Raw genomic sequence first — 22085 nt, 5'->3', positions numbered from 1 at the left:
TTGGTTTGTGCCAGAGTCCTACAATATATTTGCAGAATAGCATCTTAATTCCATGGTACGTTTACTTGTAGATGGTTATGGCAAGAGAATGTGTCAATGGGAGGCGAGGTTCATGAGTTGCCTGGCGAAGACAAGAAGAGGCTTTTTTTCTGTCTTTACATCGAGGAACACATTCAGTTGGTTATGTCATGTCAGATTAGCTTTGCATCACTGAGGATCAGTTTCAGTGCTCGTTTCTAAACGCTTTTGAACTTGTTCACATGCTCTTCAGTAAATCCAGTATTCCAAACCAATTCAACATCTTGGCTAAGTATTGAACACCGCAAATAGCTGTGATGTTTGAGAAGGCATTTTAGTCTTCATTTTGCTCTTGGTAATCCCATTTGAGATCATTTTGCGTGTAGGCTCCTGATATTTCATGTACGTTGGTTGCCCAATCGCAAACTTGTCAGATACAGAGATTGCGCAAACAAATGTGATTTGAAGCACTTGCATGGGCTCATAATCCTGTCTGCATGTTGTAATTTCTATGTACAACAACTGCTCTCAGCAGAGAAGACCTTCTTGAGCAAAAGGGCGGAAATATTATTTGAGTGACAAAAATAAGGAAGGTACCAAGTTAATACTTCACTCAACTGCTTTGCCTTGAAATCAAGTTCTTATCTGTTGACTCCGGTTTGGCCAGCAATTTGAATAGCGCTCAGTTCTGAGTATGCACAGTACATGTCTATTTTTTTCCACATGCCCCTGCACCAATTATCATCAAGAACACGGTCCAAATTGTATTCTCATCTGTCCCCCACCACACAACCTGTAGTTTGGGCCACCAAGGCTGTCGCAGTGCATAACCAGATTTCTGATCAATTCAACTATTGCTGGGAAACATTGTTAGCACACTTGACTTGCAGGTCGGGTAAAGGAAGTACAAATGCTCCACCTTCCAGATGAGCTGAGATGTGCTGAATGACCATTCTGAAATGTATTTTTATTGTGTTCCTGAAGTGCAAAAGAACAGTTCGGGAATTAAGTGGCAGACCATTGTTGAATGTCATAGCAGCGTGAGAGAAGGGTGTTTATATTGTAGATTGTGTTCATGGGAAACAGCACTGTATCCGATGGATGGAGAAAGGTCCCCTCAAACCTGGTTTACTGCATATTAAGGACTGATAATCGCTTTTTGTCACAATTAGGCTTCAATGAAGTTACTGTGAAAAGTCCCTAGTCACCACATTCCGGTGCCTGTTTGGGGAGGCCGGTACGGGAATTGAACCAGCGCTGCTGGCCTTGTTCTGCATTCCAAGCCAGCTGTTTAGTCTACTGTGCTAAAATAAAAGTACCACTTTATTTACCCGTGTGATGCCAGAGGATGTGAATTGAAGTTTAAATGAGGTGCATTTTTAAAAATGGATTTTCAATGTTAACAGTTTGAACTCGGGAATATTATGCCAAGCAAACTGCCATGGGTTTTGGCCTTGAATTAATTATGATGTGGAGATGCCGGCGTTGGACTGGGGTGAGCACAGTAAGAAGTCTTACAACACCAGGTTAAAGTCCAACAGGTTTGTTTCAAACACGAGCTTTCGGAGCACGGCTCCTTCTTCAGGTGAAGAAGGAGCCGTGCTCCGAAAGCTCGTGTTTGAAACAAACCTGTTGGACTTTAACCTGGTGTTGTAAGACTTCTTATTGAATTAATTAAGCAGTGGACCAGAGTTGGCGGTTGCTCAATCCATGCCAAGTGTGAGCATTCTTGCGATATGCAGGCAACTAAAGAATTTTTAGTTGATCATAAAATGGAGGTCCAAATTATTGTGGTCTTGATGTGAAGATTTTCCTCATTATCCCACCATGCTAATTTAGTTGAGATCAATTTAAATTTTCTGTTGACAAAAGCGAAGTACTGCGGATGCTGGAATCTGAAACAAAAACTGGACAATCTCAGTAGTAGGACATGATCTGTGGAGCGAGAGCTAACGGTTTGAGTCTGGATGACTGTCAAATTTTCTGTTTTCAACTGTGTCCTTGGATGGAACAGGAACTATTCATGTATTCTCAATTCCCTGCCACATGGTGGTGCTGCGATGAACCAGTTACTCTTGCAAATGCATTTTTAAATTTCAGTTTTCTCCACCTGTGACGACTTGCATTCCTGCCAGATTTTGCAGAGTCACTGCAGCACAGGAGGCGGCTGTTTGGCCCATCTAGTCTGCACCGACCCTCTGAAAGAGCATCCTACCGAGGCCCACTCCCCGCCGTGTCCCCAAAACCCCACCTAACCTTTGGATACTAAGGGGCAATTTAGCGTGGCCAATCTACCTAACCTGCACATCATAGGACTGTGGGAGGAAACCGGAATATCCAGAGGAAACCCTTGCAGACAAGGGGACAAAGTGCAACACTGATGGTGACCCAATTCCGGAATTGAGCCTGAGTTCCTGGTACTGAGGCAGCAGTGCTCATCACTCTCACCATTCTGCTTTTTGCCCCAAAGTTTTCTGCAGTGATATTGCTGTTTTCCCTGTGCAGTTTGTTGCCTTTTGGAAGAGAGGACCGACAGTCCCCACAATTTCCAAGAACGTCTCCATGGTCAGAAGTCTAAAATCCACCGTCACCAATTGAAAAGTAAAAAATAAACCGATATTCCTGAAACTATTTTCAGGGAATACAAGTTAAATTCAAGCCACATGTTGTCAGATCGTGGCAAACCAAATCAGCAGACCATAAAAGGGAGTTTGCTTTTGTTGTGTGCCTCAAGACTCTTGTTAAAACAAAGGCAAATGTGGTAAAGGAGTTTGTGTGCGTAGTATTTGTGAATTATAGCTTGATTATAGATTGATTATAGCTTCTTTAAATGTCTTTAATGCTCAATTACTATATCTTTAGGTTTGAGTCACGGGATAGCATTCTTATGATGCCCAGGCAAACAAAGGATTATTGCCTTGACGTGTGTTGCAGCCTGCATGTGAGGGATGCTCCTTCAGATTATTTTTGTGTTAACTTTTCGTTCAGAACCACAGAACAAGCAGTGTTCTGTTTTGGGTGCAATTCCTGAAGGAATGCTACCACAAAGCCGCATTGTATCCCGGTTCCAAGGAACAGGAAGAGACCATTTGGAACACCATTTAATGAGATTGAGATTTAACTCCTTGCTTCATGCCTTTGCCCCAAATCCCTCATACTTCTGGTTCACAAAGATCATCTCTGATTTTCAACTAACAATTGATCGAGCATAAATGAGCAGTTGCAATGGTTACGAAGTTTTACGGTGCTGGGGATGTGTAAAAATGAATCCTAATTTATCTTAAAGCTCTGGTTTTAAATTTCAGATTGTGCTTCTGGCCCTGGACTCCGCAAACAGTGGAAATAGTTTCCATCCAGCTCGTCCCCTTAATATCTGGGCAGATGTGAGCAAATCGCTCTGTAACCGTGGAAATTCCAGGGAATAATACCTTTGTTTGTGTAACCTCTCCTCGTAATTTAACCCTTCAAGTCCAGATGTAATTTGTGATCGACTTAGGTAGCACTCGCTCCAAGCCTGAGACATCCCCCTTGTGATGTGGTGCCCAGAACTCACTACTTAATGAGGAAGCATATAGCTTCAGCCCCTTGTGTGCTCGTCCTCCAGATATGAAGACCATTAACTTTTTGATTATTTTCTGAACCAATTCATGGCATTTTAATTACCTTTGTGTCTGGTCCCCAGGTTCTGCAGCGTTGAGGCACTGGTACACATTGGCTCCTTTCTCCACAGCTGGATACTTCAGTTGTGATGGTGACTGTGAGCTCAATGGCCATCAAGCATATAAACACAAGAACTAGGAACAGGATGAGGCAATTCAGCCCCTCTAGTTTGCCTCTACCATTGAATATGATCATGGCCGATCTCTTGGCCTCCACTCCGCTTTCCTGCCCCTTCTTGCAAACCCTTCAACCCATTACTAATTCACATCTGTCCATCTGCTGAAATTTACTCAATATCCCAGCATCCAGCACACTCTGGGGCAGTGAATTCCACAGATTCATGACTGGTTTGAGAGAAGTAATTTCTCTTCATTTCTGTTTCAAATCAGCTACCCCTTATCCTAAAACTATGACCTCTCGTTCTAGATTGTTCCACAAGAGGAAGCATCCACTCCAGGTCTACTTTGTCAACACCTTTTATCATGTATACCTCAGTTAGATTTCCCCTCATTCTTCTAAACTCGAGAGTAGAGGTCTGCTCAATCTCTTTTCATAAGACAAACTCCTCATCTCTGAAATCAATCTAGTCGCCTTCTCTGAACTGCCTCCATTGCAACTACATCCCTCCTCAAAGAAGAGGACCAAAACTGTACACAGTACTCCAGATGCAGTCTCTCTAACTGGCATTTCCTCAGAGGGTGAGTCATTCCATGAGAACCTTGTGCTTTGTCATCCAGTTGAGCCCTTTGAGCTGTCCTAACAAAAATTGAATGATTTTTTTCTCCTGACGGAGAACAGTGCCTGGACAGAGAATGGTGCCGAATCCCAGGTTGCTCAATATACCACAAGCAAGTAGACTGAACTAAGCCCCAGCACTGCGGGTGTATTGACATCTCATGGAATGCAGTGATTCAAGATGACAGCTCACCACCACCTCCTTGAGGAAAAAGTGCAGGCCTTGCCAGTGACGCATCTTAAGCTTGCATTAAAAAAAAAACATGTTTCGAGAAAGAAGGCATGCTTGGAAGTGGATGATTGGGTGTTTGGCATTTGGCTGTCAGCAGACCAAGAGGGAACTCAAGATAATCGAGTTGGCAGTGGCCTTTCCCTGCCTTTTGCCCCATTCCCAGTTCAGTACAGGCGACTTAATCTGAAAAGAAGTGACGTATGACAGCTTGCAACTAACTAGCAGAGGAATCTTCATGGGCGTGATAAAAGTACTGCTGATTCAACAGTGGCACTGTGGGATCTGCACTGCAATTGCAGCTTTTTGCAGTTTTCCAAAAAGAACTTGGGTGAAGGAATAGATGTATCCGAGTTTGGTAATGATGATGAACGATGTAATGTAATCAATAGTCAAATTGGGAGTCACAATGGGACACTTGATTGATTCAGTAACATGGCAAGACTGGCAGATGGGAGTTCAGTGTGCATCAAGTGTGAGGTCATCCACTTGGGACATGAGTACTTTTTAAATAGAAGTTGGGAATTGTGAAGGAGCTGAAATTTTTGACTCCGGATATAAAAAACAGAACATCATCTGACAGTTGCAACAAAAAAAAGTTTAATATAATTTTGGAGTTCATTTCAAGGATGCTGGAATCACAACAGTGGAAGTGATGTTGAATAAAGCTCTAATTAGACCCCATTACTGTATTGCATTGCACTGCTGGAAGGATAGAAGAATAATCTTTATTGTCATAAGTAGGCTTACATTAACACTGCAATGAAGTTACTGTGAAAATCCCCTAGTTGCCACATTCCAGCGCCTGTTTGGGTACACTGAGAATTCAGAATGTCTAATTCACCGAACAGCACGTCTTTCGGAACTCGTGGGAGGAAACCGGAGCACCCAGAGGCATTCTACGCAGAGATGGGGAGAACGTGCCGACTCCACACTGACCCAAGCCGGGAATCAACGCTGGGACCCTGGAGATGTGAAGCAACTGTGCTAACCACTGTGTCACCTTGCTGCCGTGATCTAACTAGAAAATTATCACCAGGGCTGACTGGTTCATGAGAGAGAAATTATTTCCTCTGGTGCAGGAAATGACCAAAAATGAGAGTCAAGCCGTTCAAGCAAGATATTTAACTCAAACGTGACCAGAATTTCAGAACTCAAAAAGCAGTTGAGGCTTGGTCAATCGAACATTGCAAAACTGACGACAGATTTTTGTCTTAAGTGAGGTGGCTGAAAATAAGGAAACAGAACGACTGATGAAGTGACAATATCGTTCAGTTATGATAAAATTGAATGGTGGATCATGATCCAGGGGCTGATCACTTCCAACTGTTGCTGTGTCAGTAAAGAGGAAGTACTGCGCACTTCGATTTCTGGTGCAAGATGTATACTTCAGACCACTTTTCTCCTTTATTTACTGTGGCATGGTGTTTTTGCTGAATTTCTATCTGAATTATGGGACATGGTTGCTCTCATCACCAGCAAACTAATGCTGCAAGGTTTTGAGGTATTGCAGAAAAGGAAGACCCTCAACTGGATGTCTTGGACTTGGAATTAAGCGGGAACTGCTACCATGAATTTTGTGGATCCCAAGGCAGTCAGGTGCAAAATGGTGCAGAGTTTTCAGTCTTGGCTGCGAGCCAGGGATTCTTGCTGGAATGTATGGAGACATTGGTAAAAAGTTAATTGGGTGTTGCTTTTATCCATAACACCTCGTTGACTTTTCATGGAGGAGGAATATGGTGTCCCAATGGGGACTCCACACCATCAGGAAAATTGAGGGGTTAAAATCAACATGTTTTTTCAAGACAAGTCGTAAGATTTGTGGTGATGGTTGTCGAAGCTTTTGGAAAATATTTTTATTCTCATTTTCAACATTTGATTAAATAAATAAGAAAAACAAATCCCCCCCCCCCCCCCCCCCCCCCCCCCTTAAATACAGACCAAAACGCTCGCAATATTTAGGGTTGCAGAGGAGCTGGGAGTGCAGGAGGCGAAAGAGGCCGGCATTCTGGCCTTTGCGTTCCTAGTAGCCCGGCGGAGGATTCTTCAGTGGAAGGATGCGAGACCCCCAAGCGTGGAGGCCTGGGTCAATGATATGGCGGGGTTTATTAAATTGGAGAGGGTGAAATTTGCCCTAAGGGGATCAGTGCAGGGGTTCTTCAGGGGGTGGCAACCGTTCCTAGATTTCCTGGCAGAACGGTAGGAAAAGGTCAGCAGCAGCAGCAACCCAGAGGAGAGGGGGGGGTCGTCTCTTTGTTTTGGGCTGAAGGGACGTGTATATTTGTTCTTTGCTAATGACGGGTGTTAATTTATTTCTTCCTTTTTGTATACACGGGGGGGGGGGGGGCGGGTGTTCTTTTCTCAGTATTTTTTGTTATTGATATTTTGTGAAAATTTGAATAAAAATTACTTTAAAAAAAAATACAGACCAAAACATCCTCTCGTGCATTCCAGATAAAAAATTTACAGTCATTAAGTAAACAGTGCCATCAAGACAAAAATAGCCCCAACCGCCACCACCCCCCCCCCCCCCCCCCCCCCCTCAGGTTCAATGGCAACCAGTTCTCAAAAATACATAATAAGCAGTCCCCAAGAATTGTACAACCCCTCCTTCATCCCCGCCAGATCAAACTTCTCCTTCATCCCCGCCAGATCAAACTTCACCTTCATCCCCGCCAGATCAAACTTCACCTTCATCCCCGCCAGATCAAACTTCTCCTTCATCCCCGCCAGATCAAACTTCTCCTTCATCCCCGCCAGATCAAACTTCACCTTCATCCCCGCCAGATCAAACTTCACCTTCATCCCCGCCAGATCAAACTTCACCTTCATCCCCGCCAGATCAAACTTCACCTTCATCCCCGCCAGATCAAACTTCACCTTCATCCCCGCCAGATCAAACTTCTCCTTCATCCCCGCCAGATCAAACTTCTCCTTCATCCCCGCCAGATCAAACTTCACCTTCATCCCAGCCAGATCAAACTTCACCTTCATCCCCGCCAGATCAAACTTCCCCTTCATCCCCGCCAGATCAAACTTCCCCTTCATCCCCGCCAGATCAAACTTCACCTTCATCCCCGCCAGATCAAACTTCTCCTTCATCCCCGCCAGATCAAACTTCACCTTCATCCCCGCCAGATCAAACTTCACCTTCATCCCCGCCAGATCAAACTTCTCCTTCATCCCCGCCAGATCAAACTTCACCTTCTCGAGAGTCAGAAATTCAGGTTGGTCCCCCTGCCAGCACGAGGCACAGGATGGAGAAGCTGACCTCCACCCCAACAGGACCAGCCTCCGGGCAATCAGCGAGGGGAAGGAGAAAACATCTGATTTTATAAATAGTTTTATTGAAGCATTTGCAAAATTTTTATAACAATAACAAACAAAACAACAATAACATAAACATCAACATGGTAAACTAGACATTTCCCACCCAACCCCTTCTGTACATCCCTTAACCATATTGCATCGACACTCCGGGAGAACCCCAGCATTGACCCCCCTCATGGCAAACATTATTTTCTCCAGCTTGAGAAAGTCAGCCATGTCACTGACCCAAGTCTCCACACTCCGGGGGGGGGGGGGGGGGGGGGGGCGGCGGCTTTGAGTCCCTCCACATTAAAAGGATCCATCTCCGGGCTACCAGGGAGGCAAAGGCCAAAACGTCGGCCTCTTTCACTCCCTAAACTCCCGGGGCAAAAACATCTTCCACGCACCCGCCTGGAGCTTGGGATGGTCTGACACCCTGAAAGTGGCTTCTCGGGGACCTGGTTCCAAGTTCACGAAGTGTACCCCCGCGATGACATTGAAAATCACCCTCCAATACTTCTCCAGCTTCGAACAGGACCAAAACATATATACATGGTTTGCAGTGCCCCTCCCACAAGCTTTCATACGTCCTCCACTCCCTCTGAGAGTTGGCTCATCCTCTCCCTCGTGAGGTGTACACTATACATGACCTTCAGATGTATCAGCCCCAAACCCCTCGCATGAGGTTGAGGGGTTCACCCTTCAGGGTATCTCACACCATAGACCTTCTTCCACAACCTCTTCCAACTTTTCTTCCCAGTTGGCTTCAGAATCATATTATGGAATCATTTCATAGAATTTACAGTACAGAAGGGGGCCATTCTGCCCATTGAGTCTGCACCGGCCCTCAGAATGAGCACGCAACTTAAGCCCACACCTCCAACCTATCCCAGTAACCCCACCTAACCATTTTGGACATAAAGGGCAATTTAACGTAATCCATCCAACCCGCCCATCTTTGGACTGTGGGAGGAAACCGGAGCACTTGGAGGAAACCCACGCAGACCGGTTAATACCCTCCATGGACACGCTGAGGATTGCTGACACCGCCCTCTTCTCCATTCTACCTGCTGTCAATACCTCTTCCCATCGGGAAGCTCTGAACCTATTTCTTAGCAAAGTCTTGGAGCTGCAGGTGCTTAAACCCTTCCTCTTGCCCCAATCCATATTTCCCCCCAACTCTTGCAACCTTGCAAAACGTCCTCCCCAGGAACAGGTCTTTTAATGCTCTAATTCCCCCTCCTCCCATCTCCAAAATCTCCCATCTCGCCTTCCTGGCTCAAACCTGTGATTTCCCCTGATCGGCATCTCCCCTAACCCAGCCCCCAGCTTAAAGTGCTGTCTCAATTGCCTCCAAATCTTAGTTTTGCCACCACCAGCGGACTCAAGAGTGTACTTGCCCAGGGTAATCTGGAGCGGTGCCATCGCCAGGGCCCTCAAACCTGACACAGACCCTCCTCCACCCTAACCCACCTGTACTCTTTCCCTCCCCAACCCAACACCTCACCATTTCTGCATTCACCGCCCAATAATAATATCAATTTGGGAGACCCAATACCCCCGTGTGCCGCCCTCTCTGCAGGACCACCTTTCTCACCCTGGCTACTCCCTCCTCCCAAATAAAGTGACCGACCTGTTCACTTCCTTAAAGAATGCTTTCGACAAACGAACAGCAGGCACTGAAAGAAAAACCGTAATTGCAGCTACACGTTCACTTGAATAGCTGCACCCGACCTGCCAATGACAGGGAGGTTGCTCCTCTAGTAAAATTGTACCAGTGGTGCCTTCCCCAGTCCCGTGCCACCTGCACCCACAAATAGTCGAAGCTTTTTATTTTACAATTTTACTCTGACACCAACTTCCGCGGCTTGTTGAAATGCTTCTCAAATTCTTTAGCGAGCACCCTCAAGAGCATGTCCACTGTGAGCGGGGCAGTAGTCGTCGGCAGTGCTCCTGTTGCTATTTGCTCAGGTGAGTGGTGAATATGCCATGGTGAATTCACACTGTATATTGTAAGCGCAGTAGCGTTACCCGACCACTAGAGGGAGTAGCTCTGGGAATGCTCAGGAGCTTGTACATGGCTCAACCCTTGGCTCCGCCCATGACTCCTCCCCCTAGTGCTGCTGTATAAATACCCTTGTCCAGAGTCAGCCTGCAGTTCACAGAGAGTTCATCAACAGGTAACAGGCTGGCTCTGAAGTAAGTTGATTAAAGCCTAGATTCATATCGGAACCACGTGTCTGGTGAGTAACTGCATGAAGCGAGAGTCCGTCAAAGAATTGTCCTCTCTGGGTTTCTTTCTTTTTGGATTGTCTTTAGTGCGGTACCTTGCAATATAAATCCAAAGTGCGTCCTGACAAAATCTTCTGAAAAATCAGGCGAAAGGGCCGAAAAAAACAGATACTGGTTGCAGCGGCCCATGCCACGGCCAGAGATCCTGCTTGCCTATTCCAAAAAACAAATTCAAATTGAATCCAATTACTGGTCCCCACAAAAGATGCACTGGACCTGAGCTGACACCACAGGCAGGGCACCTAGCTTCTGACTTGATCTGAGCAAAATAGCTGAAAAGCAATTGGTTGGCAGGTGCTATTTTTGAAGCAGTGCTGTGAACTGAACAAACATGAGTGAGAAGATGGTACAGTGGTTAGGACTGCTGCATTAGAATGCCTGGACCCCAGATTCACTTCTGGCTTTGGGTGACAACTGTGTGGAGTTTGTCCATTTTCCCTGTGTCTCCATGGTTTTCCTTCCACAGTCCAAAGATGTGCAATGAGGAGGTTGATTGGCCATAATCCATGCGCGGGGATAAGGAAGGGGAGTGTGTTTCGGTAGAGTTGCCTTTCGGAGCGTCGGTACCGGCACTGTTGTGATATTATGGATTCCTGAGTGGACTCTGGTGCAGGATAAAGGTGGTAAAACTGGAGAGGTACCAGCCACTGGTTTCCTGAGGCCTGTTTCGCTCATCAATACGAAGTAGGGGTTGCAATTTGAAAAACGATCAGCAACTGGCAGTCTGAGTCAGCCGAGGGTCAATTGGAGCTCTGCTGCTGGCATCGCTCCTCGTTGTTAATCAGCCGTCCAGCCAACTGAGCATTGGAAGATGCGGGTGATGTACCATCAATGACGACAGATGAGACTCGGAAGAGTAAACTGTGGCTAAAAGACACCTGTTGGCAGCCAGTCCTGGAATGAGGGCAGGGCGGGAGGTTAGCCACCTTCGTACTTGAGCCTGAGGGGTAGAACAAGCAGAGACAAACCCAGACATACAACAGCAAGTACAATAAGTAAAAACAGTAAGTGCAATATGATCCAGTGGTTTACCATAGCGGGGAAGGAAGCGGGACCAGAATGGAATTGGCAGGAGTCTTGGCTCCCAGCTGCCATGTGGTGTGAAGGTAACATGTGGGGGGTTTGGCTGCTGGCCACTGAGTGGGAGCAGTGGACGATTGGAATAGTAACTGGGATGTGCATTGAGTGGAAACCTGCAGCCTCTGCTTCCTGCTGGCTGGAAAAGGTGCAGGTTGGCATCCTGCAACTGGGGCTGGAATGGCGCCAAAGCCACGAGGCTGTCCGCTGCGCCATGACGTCATGGCGGACGTGGCAGGCGCGCAGGGTGGGACATGCGCAGTTTGGCGGCGGCGGGGGGGGGGCAGCTCGCGCAGGGACCGTTGGAAAATTCAAAAGCATCCTCGCGGCGAACGGCGGCCCCGCGGGCACTCGGTCTGAGCCCGCAGTGGGTGGAACAGCAAAAAATGGCAGCCGCCGCTCCACAGGCCAACAACGAAGAGACCGGACTCAACGGTGAGGACCAGGAGCCGCCAGATTTACATTATAAAAATGACTAATTTGTGAAGAAAGGACGAGTCAAAAGTGACGGTTCAGTCCTCCACCGGGGGTTCGGGTTGCCTTATTGAATTTGGAGGGGTGACATTAATTTGAAAGCGGCTCGGACGGCTTTTTTTTTCGGGCAGCAAACAAAACACAAGAGGGAGGAAAGGGGCTGGGCCGTCCCCATGATTGGCAGCGGCTCTGACCAATGGGAGGGCGGTGCGGTGTGTCGGGCAAGGGAGAGCCGGCCAATGAGGAGCGAGGGAGAGGCGGGGCCAGGGGAGGGTTGGCATCAGGGTGGCTGTCTGGGCATCAGGGTGGCTGTCTGGGCAACAGGGTGGGTGTCTGGGCATCAGGGTGGGTGCCTGGGCAACAGGGTGGGTGTCTGGGCATCAGGGTGGGTGCCTGGGCAACAGGGTGGCTGTCTGGGCAACAGGGTGGGTGTCTGGGCATCAGGGTGGGTGTCTGGGCATCAGGGTGGGTGCCTGGGCAACAGGGTGGGTGTCTGGGCATCAGGGTGGGTGCCTGGGCAACAGGGTGGCTGTCTGGGCAACAGGGTGGGTGTCTGGGCATCAGGGTGGGTGTCTGGGCATCAGGGTGGGTGTCTGGGCAACAGGGTGGGTGTCTGGGCATCAGGGTGGGTGCCTGGGCAACAGGGTGGCTGTCTGGGCAACAGGGTGGGTGTCTGGGCATCAGGGTGGGTGTCTGGGCATCAGGGTGGCTGTCTGGGCAACAGGGTGGGTGTCTGGGCATCAGGGTGGGTGTCTGGGCATCAGGGTGGGTGCCTGGGCAACAGGGTGGCTGTCTGGGCATCAGGGTGGGTGCCTGGGCAACAGGGTGGCTGTCTGGGCATCAGGGTGGGTGTCTGGGCAACAGGGTGGGTGTCTGGGCAACAGGTTGGGCATCAGGGTGGGTGTCTAGGCATCAGGGTGGGTGTCTGGGCATCAGGGTGGGTGTCTGGGCATCAGGGTGGGTGTCTGGGCATCAGGGTGGGCAACAGGGTGGGTGCCTGGGCAACAGGGTGGCTGTCTGGGCATCAGGGTGGGCATCAGGGTGGGTGTCTGGGCATCAGGGTGGGTGTCTGGGCATCAGGGTGGGTGTCTGGGCATCAGGGTGGGTGTCTGGGCATCAGGGTGGGCATCAGGGTGGGTGTCTGGGCATCAGGGTGGGTGCCTGGGCATCAGGGTGGGTGTCTGGGCAACAGGGTGGGCATCAGGGTGGGTGCCTGGGCAACAGGGTGGGTGCCTGGGCATCAGGGTGGGTGTCTGGGCATCAGGGTGGGCATCAGGGTGGGTGTCTGGGCATCAGGGTGGGCATCAGGGTGGGTGTCTGGGCATCAGGGTGGGTGTCTGGGCATCAGGGTGGGTGCCTGGGCATCAGGGTGGGTGCCTGGGCATCAGGGTGGGTGCCTGGGCAACAGGGTGGGTGCCTGGGCAACAGGTTGGGCATCAGGGTGGGTGTCTAGGCATCAGGGTGGGTGCCTGGGCAACAGGGTGGGTGCCTGGGCAACAGGGTGGGTGCCTGGGCAACAGGGTGGGTGCCTGGGCAACAGGTTGGGCATCAGGGTGGGTGCTCGGACAACAGGGAGGGCGCCAGGGCATCAGGCTGGGTGCTTGGGCAGGAGGGAGGGCATCGGGGTGTGTGCGTGGGCAAGCAGCATAGCTTCCCCCATCCACCCACCCCCATGTCTGCCAGCCAATAGTCCAATGACAGCACTCTCGCCTCCGAGTCAGACAGTTACGGGTTCACCACCACCCCCCCCCCCCCACCCCCCCCACCACCCTCGGAAAAAGAAAACCGTTCCCAGTGCAGTGTTGAGGGCTTGTGGCACTGTCGGAGGTGCCATTTTGTGGATCAATCTCATGCTTCCCTTCGGTTGAACCGAGAGATTCTGCATGGGTTTCCTCCGGGTACTCCGGTTTCCTCACACAGACCAAAGATGTGCAGGTTTGGGCCATTGGCCATGGTAAATTGTCCTTTAGTGTCCAAAAAGGTTAGGCTGGGATACGGGGCTAGGGTGGAGGTGTGGGCTTAGGTAGGATGATCTTTCCAAGGGCAGATGCAGACTCGATGGGCCAAATGGCCTCCTTCTGCACTGTAAATTCTATGATTCCAATGGCACGGTTCGGCCAAGAGCAAGGGAAATCCCAGCCCACCTAAATTTACCCCTCAAAATTTTCCATTGATCTCAGTGTCTTGGGTTTGCGCGAGCGAGTTGTTGTCACCTTCATCCAAATCCTGATCTCCATGGTCTTTATTCCCCGTTCTGGCATGCGTTAGTATTGGTGATTCAAAATTGAAAATGGGCTGCGTTTCTAATTAATAAAGACTCATTCTGGCATTGCTAAATGGACAAGGCTTCAAACAAAATAATTTCTCATAAAATAATTGACAGTTTTAATTTGTGCCTTTCTGTACCATAACCTAGGGTGCCACATAATTCTCCACTTTTGAAAGCTTTGAATCTAAGAGGGACACGATAACCTGTTTATTGAATGCGTTCACCTCCCACCCAACCTGAGACTAGTTTGCAGCGCAGACTGGTGAAACAAAATGTTCTGTATGCAACAGGATGAACCTTTCTCTGCACAATTTTTAAACCCGTGAAAATAAAATAATTTTATACCTCCTATCATGAGGCTGTCTTGTGGAGTTGGACTTTGACACTAAATTTGGGAGCATTTTGAACTGATGGGGTTTGCATTTCTGACCATTTCCATCAAACAATTTTCGATCGCTCAGTTTGAGGTTTGCACTACCTGTAGCTACAGCGGACGTAATGTAAAGTTCAGAAGTTGAGTCTTTAAACTTTCACTTTCTGCTTATCAGCTCCACGTTTTTAAAAAATAAATTGAGAGTACCCAATTATTTTTTTTCCAATTAAGGGGCAATTTCATGTGTCCAATCCACCTAATTTGCACATCTTTGGTTTGTGGGGGTGAAACCCGCGCAGACACAGGGAGAATGTGTAAACTCCACACAGACAGTGACCCAGAGCCGGGATCGAACCCAGGTCCTCAGTGCCGTAGGCAGCAGTGCGAACCACTATGGGAGAACTTGAATGTGTTTCCTTACGAACTGCTTTCCATCAATATGTCATTCTTCAGTGTTCAAAAATTGTCAGCTTTTGATTAACCTTATTTGAGAGCTTTGTTTATTATCGATTTTAATTTAAGATAAAGGCTTGCGAATTATGAAATAAAGAAATACTGTTTTTAAAATAGTTATCGGAACAGAGAAACTAGGAGCAGGAGTCGGCCATTTGATCCTTCAAGCCTGCAAGTGGTGAACACCAGATACTTGGGCACAACATTTTTATTTTTTCTCCAACCAGTTATAGTTTTGGTTTAGTTATAGTTTTACATTTAAAAAAAAACATCCTTGCTTGCATACAAAGCATTTGTTGTATTGGATGATTTCTGCAACTGCCCTGCCTTTCAGCCAAATCCCCCTTTCAGTATTTATTCATTTCCGTTACCTTTAGCCTGCCAGGCAGTTTCACCAAATTAATTACATAAATGTCACAAAACGAGTCATATCTCATAGTAACTGCAACAGAATTAAATTGTGAGGATGACATTTAGAATCAGAGAGGTCAATCTACACCTTAAATAGAAAAACAAATAACTTCCTGCAATATTAACCTTCAGACTGGTTCGTGAGTAAATTTACTTCTCAGGCTCCTGCTTTTGAAGGAGGAGAAACATCGGAGAAGAAAGCATCAGTCATTCACATGTAAACTGGTACACCAAATTCTTGTTACTCTGTTTAACGGTGAGTCATATCCTGTTCTTCTCGGCCTGCTTTATTGTATGCAAACCTGGTAATGACCAGAAACTGCTGGACAATCTCAGCAGGTCTGACCGCATCTGTGGAGAGAGAGAAGAGAGCTAACGTTTTGTGCCTGGATGACTGTTTGTCAAAGATAGAGAGAAGATGAAATAGGATCAGATTTATACTGTTGTGGGGGGATGGGGGAACTGGATAGAGGGCCAGCGATAGGTAGAGATTGACAGAGATATTGTGGACGAAAAGACATACATGGTGGTGATAATGACAAAGAAAGGTGCTGATTGTGGCATATTAAGAGATCAGAATATGTTAATGGCAGAACAGTGGTAAGGAGTGTTTTTGTACTTGCATGAAGGGGGAGTCCACACGAAGTTTAGTGAAATAATTCAGATTTATTTCAGGAATTTTAGGTGCTCCGTATTCGGCGATACCTAATCGAGTGAGTGTTCAAGTTGACCCGTCCCCTTAGTGGGGAAACAACGTATTTCCCCAAGGATTCTGGGAATACGAGATCCCGACGCTGTAAGTCGCCGCAAGGATAGATGTTATGACAAGTGTGCAAAGTGAAAAATGGGGCAAAGGTGGAGGAGAGTTCACAGTCTAAAGTTGTTTAAAGAACAGTCTAAAGAACGCAGTGTCCAGTTCGGATGAGCTACTCACTGAGACAGTCTCAGCCTGCATTGTGTTGTGGGACATAATTTTGATTATGCATCCTGTTTTGCATTCATAAGAGTTATGAAAGTTTACATTTAAAATACAGTTAATATTAAAACATTTGAAAATCACCGCAGCCCCTCTGCTTGGGAACTGAATTGATCATTTTAAAAACACGTGTTTCCAGTGCGCAGGAAAGTTAATCTCCATACTAAATTGAGAAGTACCATTCCACTTTGAAAGGCAAGCTTTCAGGCTGTGATTGGGTTCATGTTCTCTGGGGAATTGGAAATCTGTATTATAATGTGCCACTCAGCAATTAGTTTGCAAGTTTCATTGTTAGTTTTGAGACAATTGTTGTCCCATCATCTATGATCATCTGTTTTTGTGCAGCCACCCATGTTAGGGTTACTCCAATCTCTTGAATAGCTTGGAATGCAAACTTTCAAGATTTGCTCACATTTCACAATATATTATGGAGTACAAGCAAATGAGTTAGACCAGGGGTGGGCAAACTTTTCCGTGCAAGGGCCACATTCAGAAATTCACAATTTTAAAGGGCCGCATAGTATATTAAGTAAAATAATTAATATTCAAAATAGCCAAAATAAAAGGTTTTTAAAGAAAAAAAAAAGCAATTAATTTTTATTAATATTTTAAAGTAGAAACTTCACATGAAACACATGTTGTGCCGAGCAATGATCACTCTACTCAAGTCAACGTATCCACCCTATACCAGTAACCCAACAGCACCCCCCCATTCACCTTAATTTAAAAAAAAAATTTTTTTTTAATGACTTGATCTTGGTGGGCCGCATAAAGACCTTTGGCGGGCCGTAGTTTGCCCACCCCTGAGTTAGACAGTAAGAGCTGATTTAATTATTTTTCTTGATTATTTGTGATTTTTGTTAGACCTGCGAATGATTGCCTTTGCCAGATCCTTTGTCGGCTTTCATTGAAATATAAGGAGTGACGTCCATTGTTCTGGCCAAAATTTTGTTTATTTTTTTCTTGTAATTATTGGAAATGGAAATGGTTGAACAAATTTATAATCTGCAGTCACCAATACTAAATGTGCCCCATCTCCACCCTGCCAAGAAAATATAACAAAATATAACAGTAGTTTCCAGGTAGAGCAGGGCATGAAAGAGAATTTGGAGCAGAATAAGAAGATGCAAGCTAGTCCTCATTTGGAAATAAGTCATTTTGCCCCTTATTTTTCTATTCCCATCATCAATTCATATATCCACGGAGAATAAAGTAGTCGGATCCAAAGTTGAACCCTGCAGTGAGCTGCCAAAAGATACAACAGTCCCACTGGTGTCACTACAATGAGACAACTTGATATCAACAGTTAACATCATAATTCTGAACATAAGAATTTATAATGGGAAATGGGACGGTGTTCAGGTCTTTTGTCGTGTGAATATCTAATATTTTGGGTGCTTGACCAGGTTTAGTGAGAACTGATCATTAGAGTGCATCTGACCATTGCTCTATCTATCCTGTTCATCAGTTTATATTTGCTGCCAAAAATGCCAGTTATATGAGATTAAGGTTGAGTAAAATTCTGTGGCATGTTGCATAACCTGAACACACAAGTTTTGAAAATCAAATTGTTTTCACAGTTCTTGTTCAACTTGCTTATTTGTTAGCAAAAATAATTTGTGTTATGTGTCTTGCATACAGAATGTTACAGGCAAATGTAAATTCTGATGGTCCAGAAGAGTGGGTTAGTGTTCTTAAATACAGGTGAAAGATGTGCTGTGCCCTGTATTGGCATTTGGTTAAACGCACAAACGCACTATTCTGTGTTACTGAGCTGTGCATTTTAGGAGAGTTTCAGGGTCATTGCATTTTAAAAATGAAATTAAATGTCTCAAATACTTTAAGTAAACAGTTATACTTTGTTGCAAAAAAATGCAACTATATTGACCTCTAAAGAGAACAAAATACTTGCCAAACATCCTTGCCATCAGGGCAGAGGAACTGGGAGAATACAACCCTCAAAGTTTTGCTGGGTGAATATAATGGCCCAAATGATGTGAACAGAGCTCAAGTAACGTGTCCTATATTTGTGCCACAAATAGATTCACGAACATTTTTATGGAGATTAATTTGTGCTCCATTAGTTAATGTGAAAGAAGTTGAGAAATAAATCATTGGCCGTGCTAAAAGTGCGGGCAGCACGGTAGCACAAGTGGATAGCACTGTGGCTTCACAGCGTCAGGGTTCCAGGTTCAATTTCCCTGCTGGGTCACTCTCTGTGCGGAGTCTACACGTTCTCTCTGTGTGGGTTTCCTCCGAGTGCTCCGGTTTCCTCCCACAGTCCAAAGAGGTGCAGGTTAGGTGGATTGGCCATGATAGATTGCCCTTAGTGTCCAAAAAAAAGGTTAGATGGGGTTATTGGGTTCCGGAGATAGGGTGGAAGTGAGGGCTTAAGTGGGTCGGTGCAGACTCGATGGGCCGAATGGCCTCCTGCACTGTATGTTCCATGTCTACGTAATAATTTTCTCTTGTAAACCATCAGGCTTAAAAAAAAGCACTTTACAATCCGTGTGGAGTTTGCACACTCTCCCTGTGTCTGTGTGGGTCTCAACCCCACAACCCAAAAGGTGTGCAGGATAGGTGGATTTGCCATGTCCCTCATTGGAAAAAAATAATTGGGTACTCTAAATTTAAAACTAAATAAACACTGCTGAGAATAAAGAAATCGATCCGGGAGTACACTTTATGCACGTGTGAGTAGAAGGAGAACTCCTTCACCCTCGGCTGCCCAAATCTCCATGGATCCCGCCCCCCATCTGTTGCATGAACCCTTTTAGTTCCTTTGCCATTGCTGGCACCCTGTCCGTTTTTGAGCTTGACCGGTCTAAACTAGGGTCAATAACTGTGTTGAGATCCCCTCCCATGACCAGCTTATGCGAGTCCAGGTACGGTATCTTCACCAGCATCCTCTTTATGAACTCCACATTGTCCCAAATTGGCGTATACACATTTACTAGTGCACCCCCTCCAATTTCCCACTGACCACAATATACCGGCCTCCCACTCCAAAATTATTCTTCCCAAAGACCTCAAACACCACCCGCTTGTTGATCAGGATCGCGACCCGTCTAGTCCCGAGAGAAAGACCTGACCGACCCAAACTTTCCTCCATCACATAAGGTTCGTCTCCTGCAGCATTACCATGTCCGCAATCAGTCCTCTCAAATGTGTGAGCACGCGTGCCGTCTTGACCGGCCTTTGAGCCCTTGTACATTCCAGTCTTGGTGATCAGCCTAGTTGGGGGGCTCATTGCCCTCCCCCTGCGCCGATCAGCCATCACCTTTGTTGGGCTAGTCTCCCCGCACCTCCACCAGCCCGCCCCCAGGCAGCCTCCGTTCCCAACCTCCTCTCTGTCTCTCAGCCACAGTCCCTCCCTCGTCAGCACAATACTTTCCTGCCCTCCCACCCCTAGTAAAAGCACAATGTAAATTAACCCCTTTGATAAGCCTAACATCTGCTCACCCCCCCACTACACTTCCGTGAGCTAGCCCGCCCAGCTAGCTTGGTGGCCCCCGCCCCCCGCTCATACACACATATTCAAATGACAAACAATCCCAACACAATTGCCCGACAGAAGAAAAAATGCTAAACAAAGAAAAGATCAAGCAAGAAAGAGATCTAACATCTGAACAAACGCACCTCCATTCGCCAACAGTGCAAATGTAAACTTTAACTCACTCAATCAATACAGAAGGCATTACAAATAGCGTCCACAAAACGAGGAACTTTTTAAAAACATGAATGTTGCAGCAAAATTCAAAAGTTCTCAGTCCGCCACCAGTCCTTTCCTTTTCGTGAAGTCAAGCACTTCCTTGGGCGAATCAAAATAAAAATGTTGCTCCTCGTACGTGACCCAGAGATGGGCCGGATACAGTAGTCCGAACTTCACCTTTTTCTTAAAAAGTGTCGACCTGATCTGGTTAAACCCCGCTCTTCTCCTGGCCACCTCCGCACTCAGGTCCTGATAGATCCGCAGGATACTGTTCTCCCATTTACAGCTCCATGTCTGCTTGGTCCACTGTAAAATACACTCCTTATCCAAACAGCTGTGGAATCTCACCACGATTGCCCTTGGAGGGGGGGTCTCTCATTCCCGGCTTCCTCGCGAGTGCTCTGTGAGCCCTGTCCACATCCAAGGGTCGGGAGAATGCCCCATTCCCCAGCAGCTTCTTGAACATGTCCGCTATGTATGCCCCAGCTTCTGCTCCTTTGGACCACTCCGGGAGCCCAACGATCCTCAAGGTCTGCCGGCGGGACGTATTCTCTAGGTCCTCCACCTTCTCTAGGAGCCTTTTCTGCTGCTCTCTCAGCATCCCCACCTCCAACTCCACCGCAGTTTGATGATCCTCCTGGTCAGCCAGCGCCTTCTCTACTTTCTGGATCGCCCAATCTTTAGCGTCCAATCTAAGCTACAGCCACGCAATTGACCCTTTAATCGGGTCCAAGCAGTCTCGCTTCTGCTTGGCGAAGCCCTCCTGGATAAATTGCATCAGCTGCTCCATTGACCGCTGGTTCGATAAGCCAGAGGTCCAGTCCTCCGCCATGCTTCCTCCCGCTGCATCTTCAGCCCAAGCCTTCTCTGTTCACCTGTTTCTGCCTTTGCGAGCGCTTCTAGTCCTCTTCTCCATGCACCGATATGGGTATCCAGTGACAATTGCCTCTGTCATCAATTTTTCAATTCAAGTCCGGTAAAAAATCAGGGGAAATGGTCCAAAAGTCTGACCCGAGCGGGAGCCACCAATGTGCGACTTACTACTTTATAGCTGCCACCGGATGTCCCAGTATTTTCAGTTTGAGTAAAACATTTTCCTTAAGTTAATATTTTGTCTTTCACAAAATTGCATGTTTGCAAAAATTGGCCCTTTGGTTAGGAAATCAAACTTGGGTTAAATAATGTACAGGTTGAATTAATATGAAAGCATAACATCTTGTTCAAAAGTGTTGTGTGTGCATATGGCTGTTTAATTAAATCAAGTGGGAGCCAAAAACAAGTCAATATTACAGCATGGAACGTGTGAACGTTGTGTATCAGCAGTGGTTTATGTAATTCAGTTGCTTTGATTTGAGTGAGAAAAATAGCTGAATATGGTGGTAGAAATGTTTCATTGAAATCTGTAGGAGGGCAATTGTAAGAGATGTGGCAGAGGGTGCAGTTTTACCAGGAGATCATGCATTTCAAAGTATACTTCTAAGACTGTTGCCATTCGGTCCATCCAGCCTCCTCTGTCATTCAGTGAGATCATGGCTGGTTTGATTGAAGTCTTAATTCTGTTTTCCTGTCCGCCATAATCTTTGACTCCTTTGCCAATCAAAAATCTGTCCAACTCAGCAGTAACCATCTTCAGTGACCCTGTCTCCATTGCCTGCGGGGGAAGAGAATTTCAAATGGGGTGGCACTGTGATTAGCACTGCTGCCTCACAGCACCAGGGAGCCGGCTTCTATTCCGACCCTGGGTCACTGTTTGTGTGGAGTTTGCACATTCTCCCTGTGTCTACGTGGGTTTCGTCCGGGTGCCCCAGTTTCCTTCCACAGTCCAAAGATGTGCAGGTTAGGTGGAATGGCCATGCTAAATTTCCCTTTCATGTCCAGAAAGATGTGTAGGTTAGATTAAGGGGTTAATGGGATCGGGTGGGGGAGTGAGCTTGGGCGAAGTACTCTTTCAGAGGATTGGTGCAGACTTGATGGGCCAAATGGCCTCCTTCTGAACTGTTGTGATGCTGTGATTTTAAAGAATGCTGGAAGAAAATTCCCCTCCATTTTTGTATGGGCGGCAGGGCAGTACAATGGTAAGCACTGTTGCTTCACAGT

The 22085-nt window shown here is 46.8% G+C and overlaps 1 protein-coding gene across 1 annotated transcript in view; it reads left to right on the top strand.

Moving 5' to 3' along the window:
* The first annotated feature begins 11581 nt into the window (after positions 1-11581).
* The window catches only part of LOC119957438 (BCL2/adenovirus E1B 19 kDa protein-interacting protein 3-like), a 49048-nt gene continuing 38544 nt past the window's right edge, over positions 11582-22085 (top strand). The window contains exon 1 of the mRNA XM_038785510.1: positions 11582-11755. Coding sequence (XP_038641438.1) covers positions 11707-11755 — 49 coding nt within the window. The 5' untranslated portion in view covers positions 11582-11706. The remainder of the gene's footprint in view (positions 11756-22085) is intronic.

The sequence above is a fragment of the Scyliorhinus canicula genome, chromosome 26 (genome assembly GCF_902713615.1).
Source record: "Scyliorhinus canicula chromosome 26, sScyCan1.1, whole genome shotgun sequence".
NCBI lineage: Eukaryota > Metazoa > Chordata > Chondrichthyes > Carcharhiniformes > Scyliorhinidae > Scyliorhinus > Scyliorhinus canicula.
Note: the sequence above shows the minus strand (reverse complement) of the source record. Positions and strands in the feature narration are given on the sequence as shown.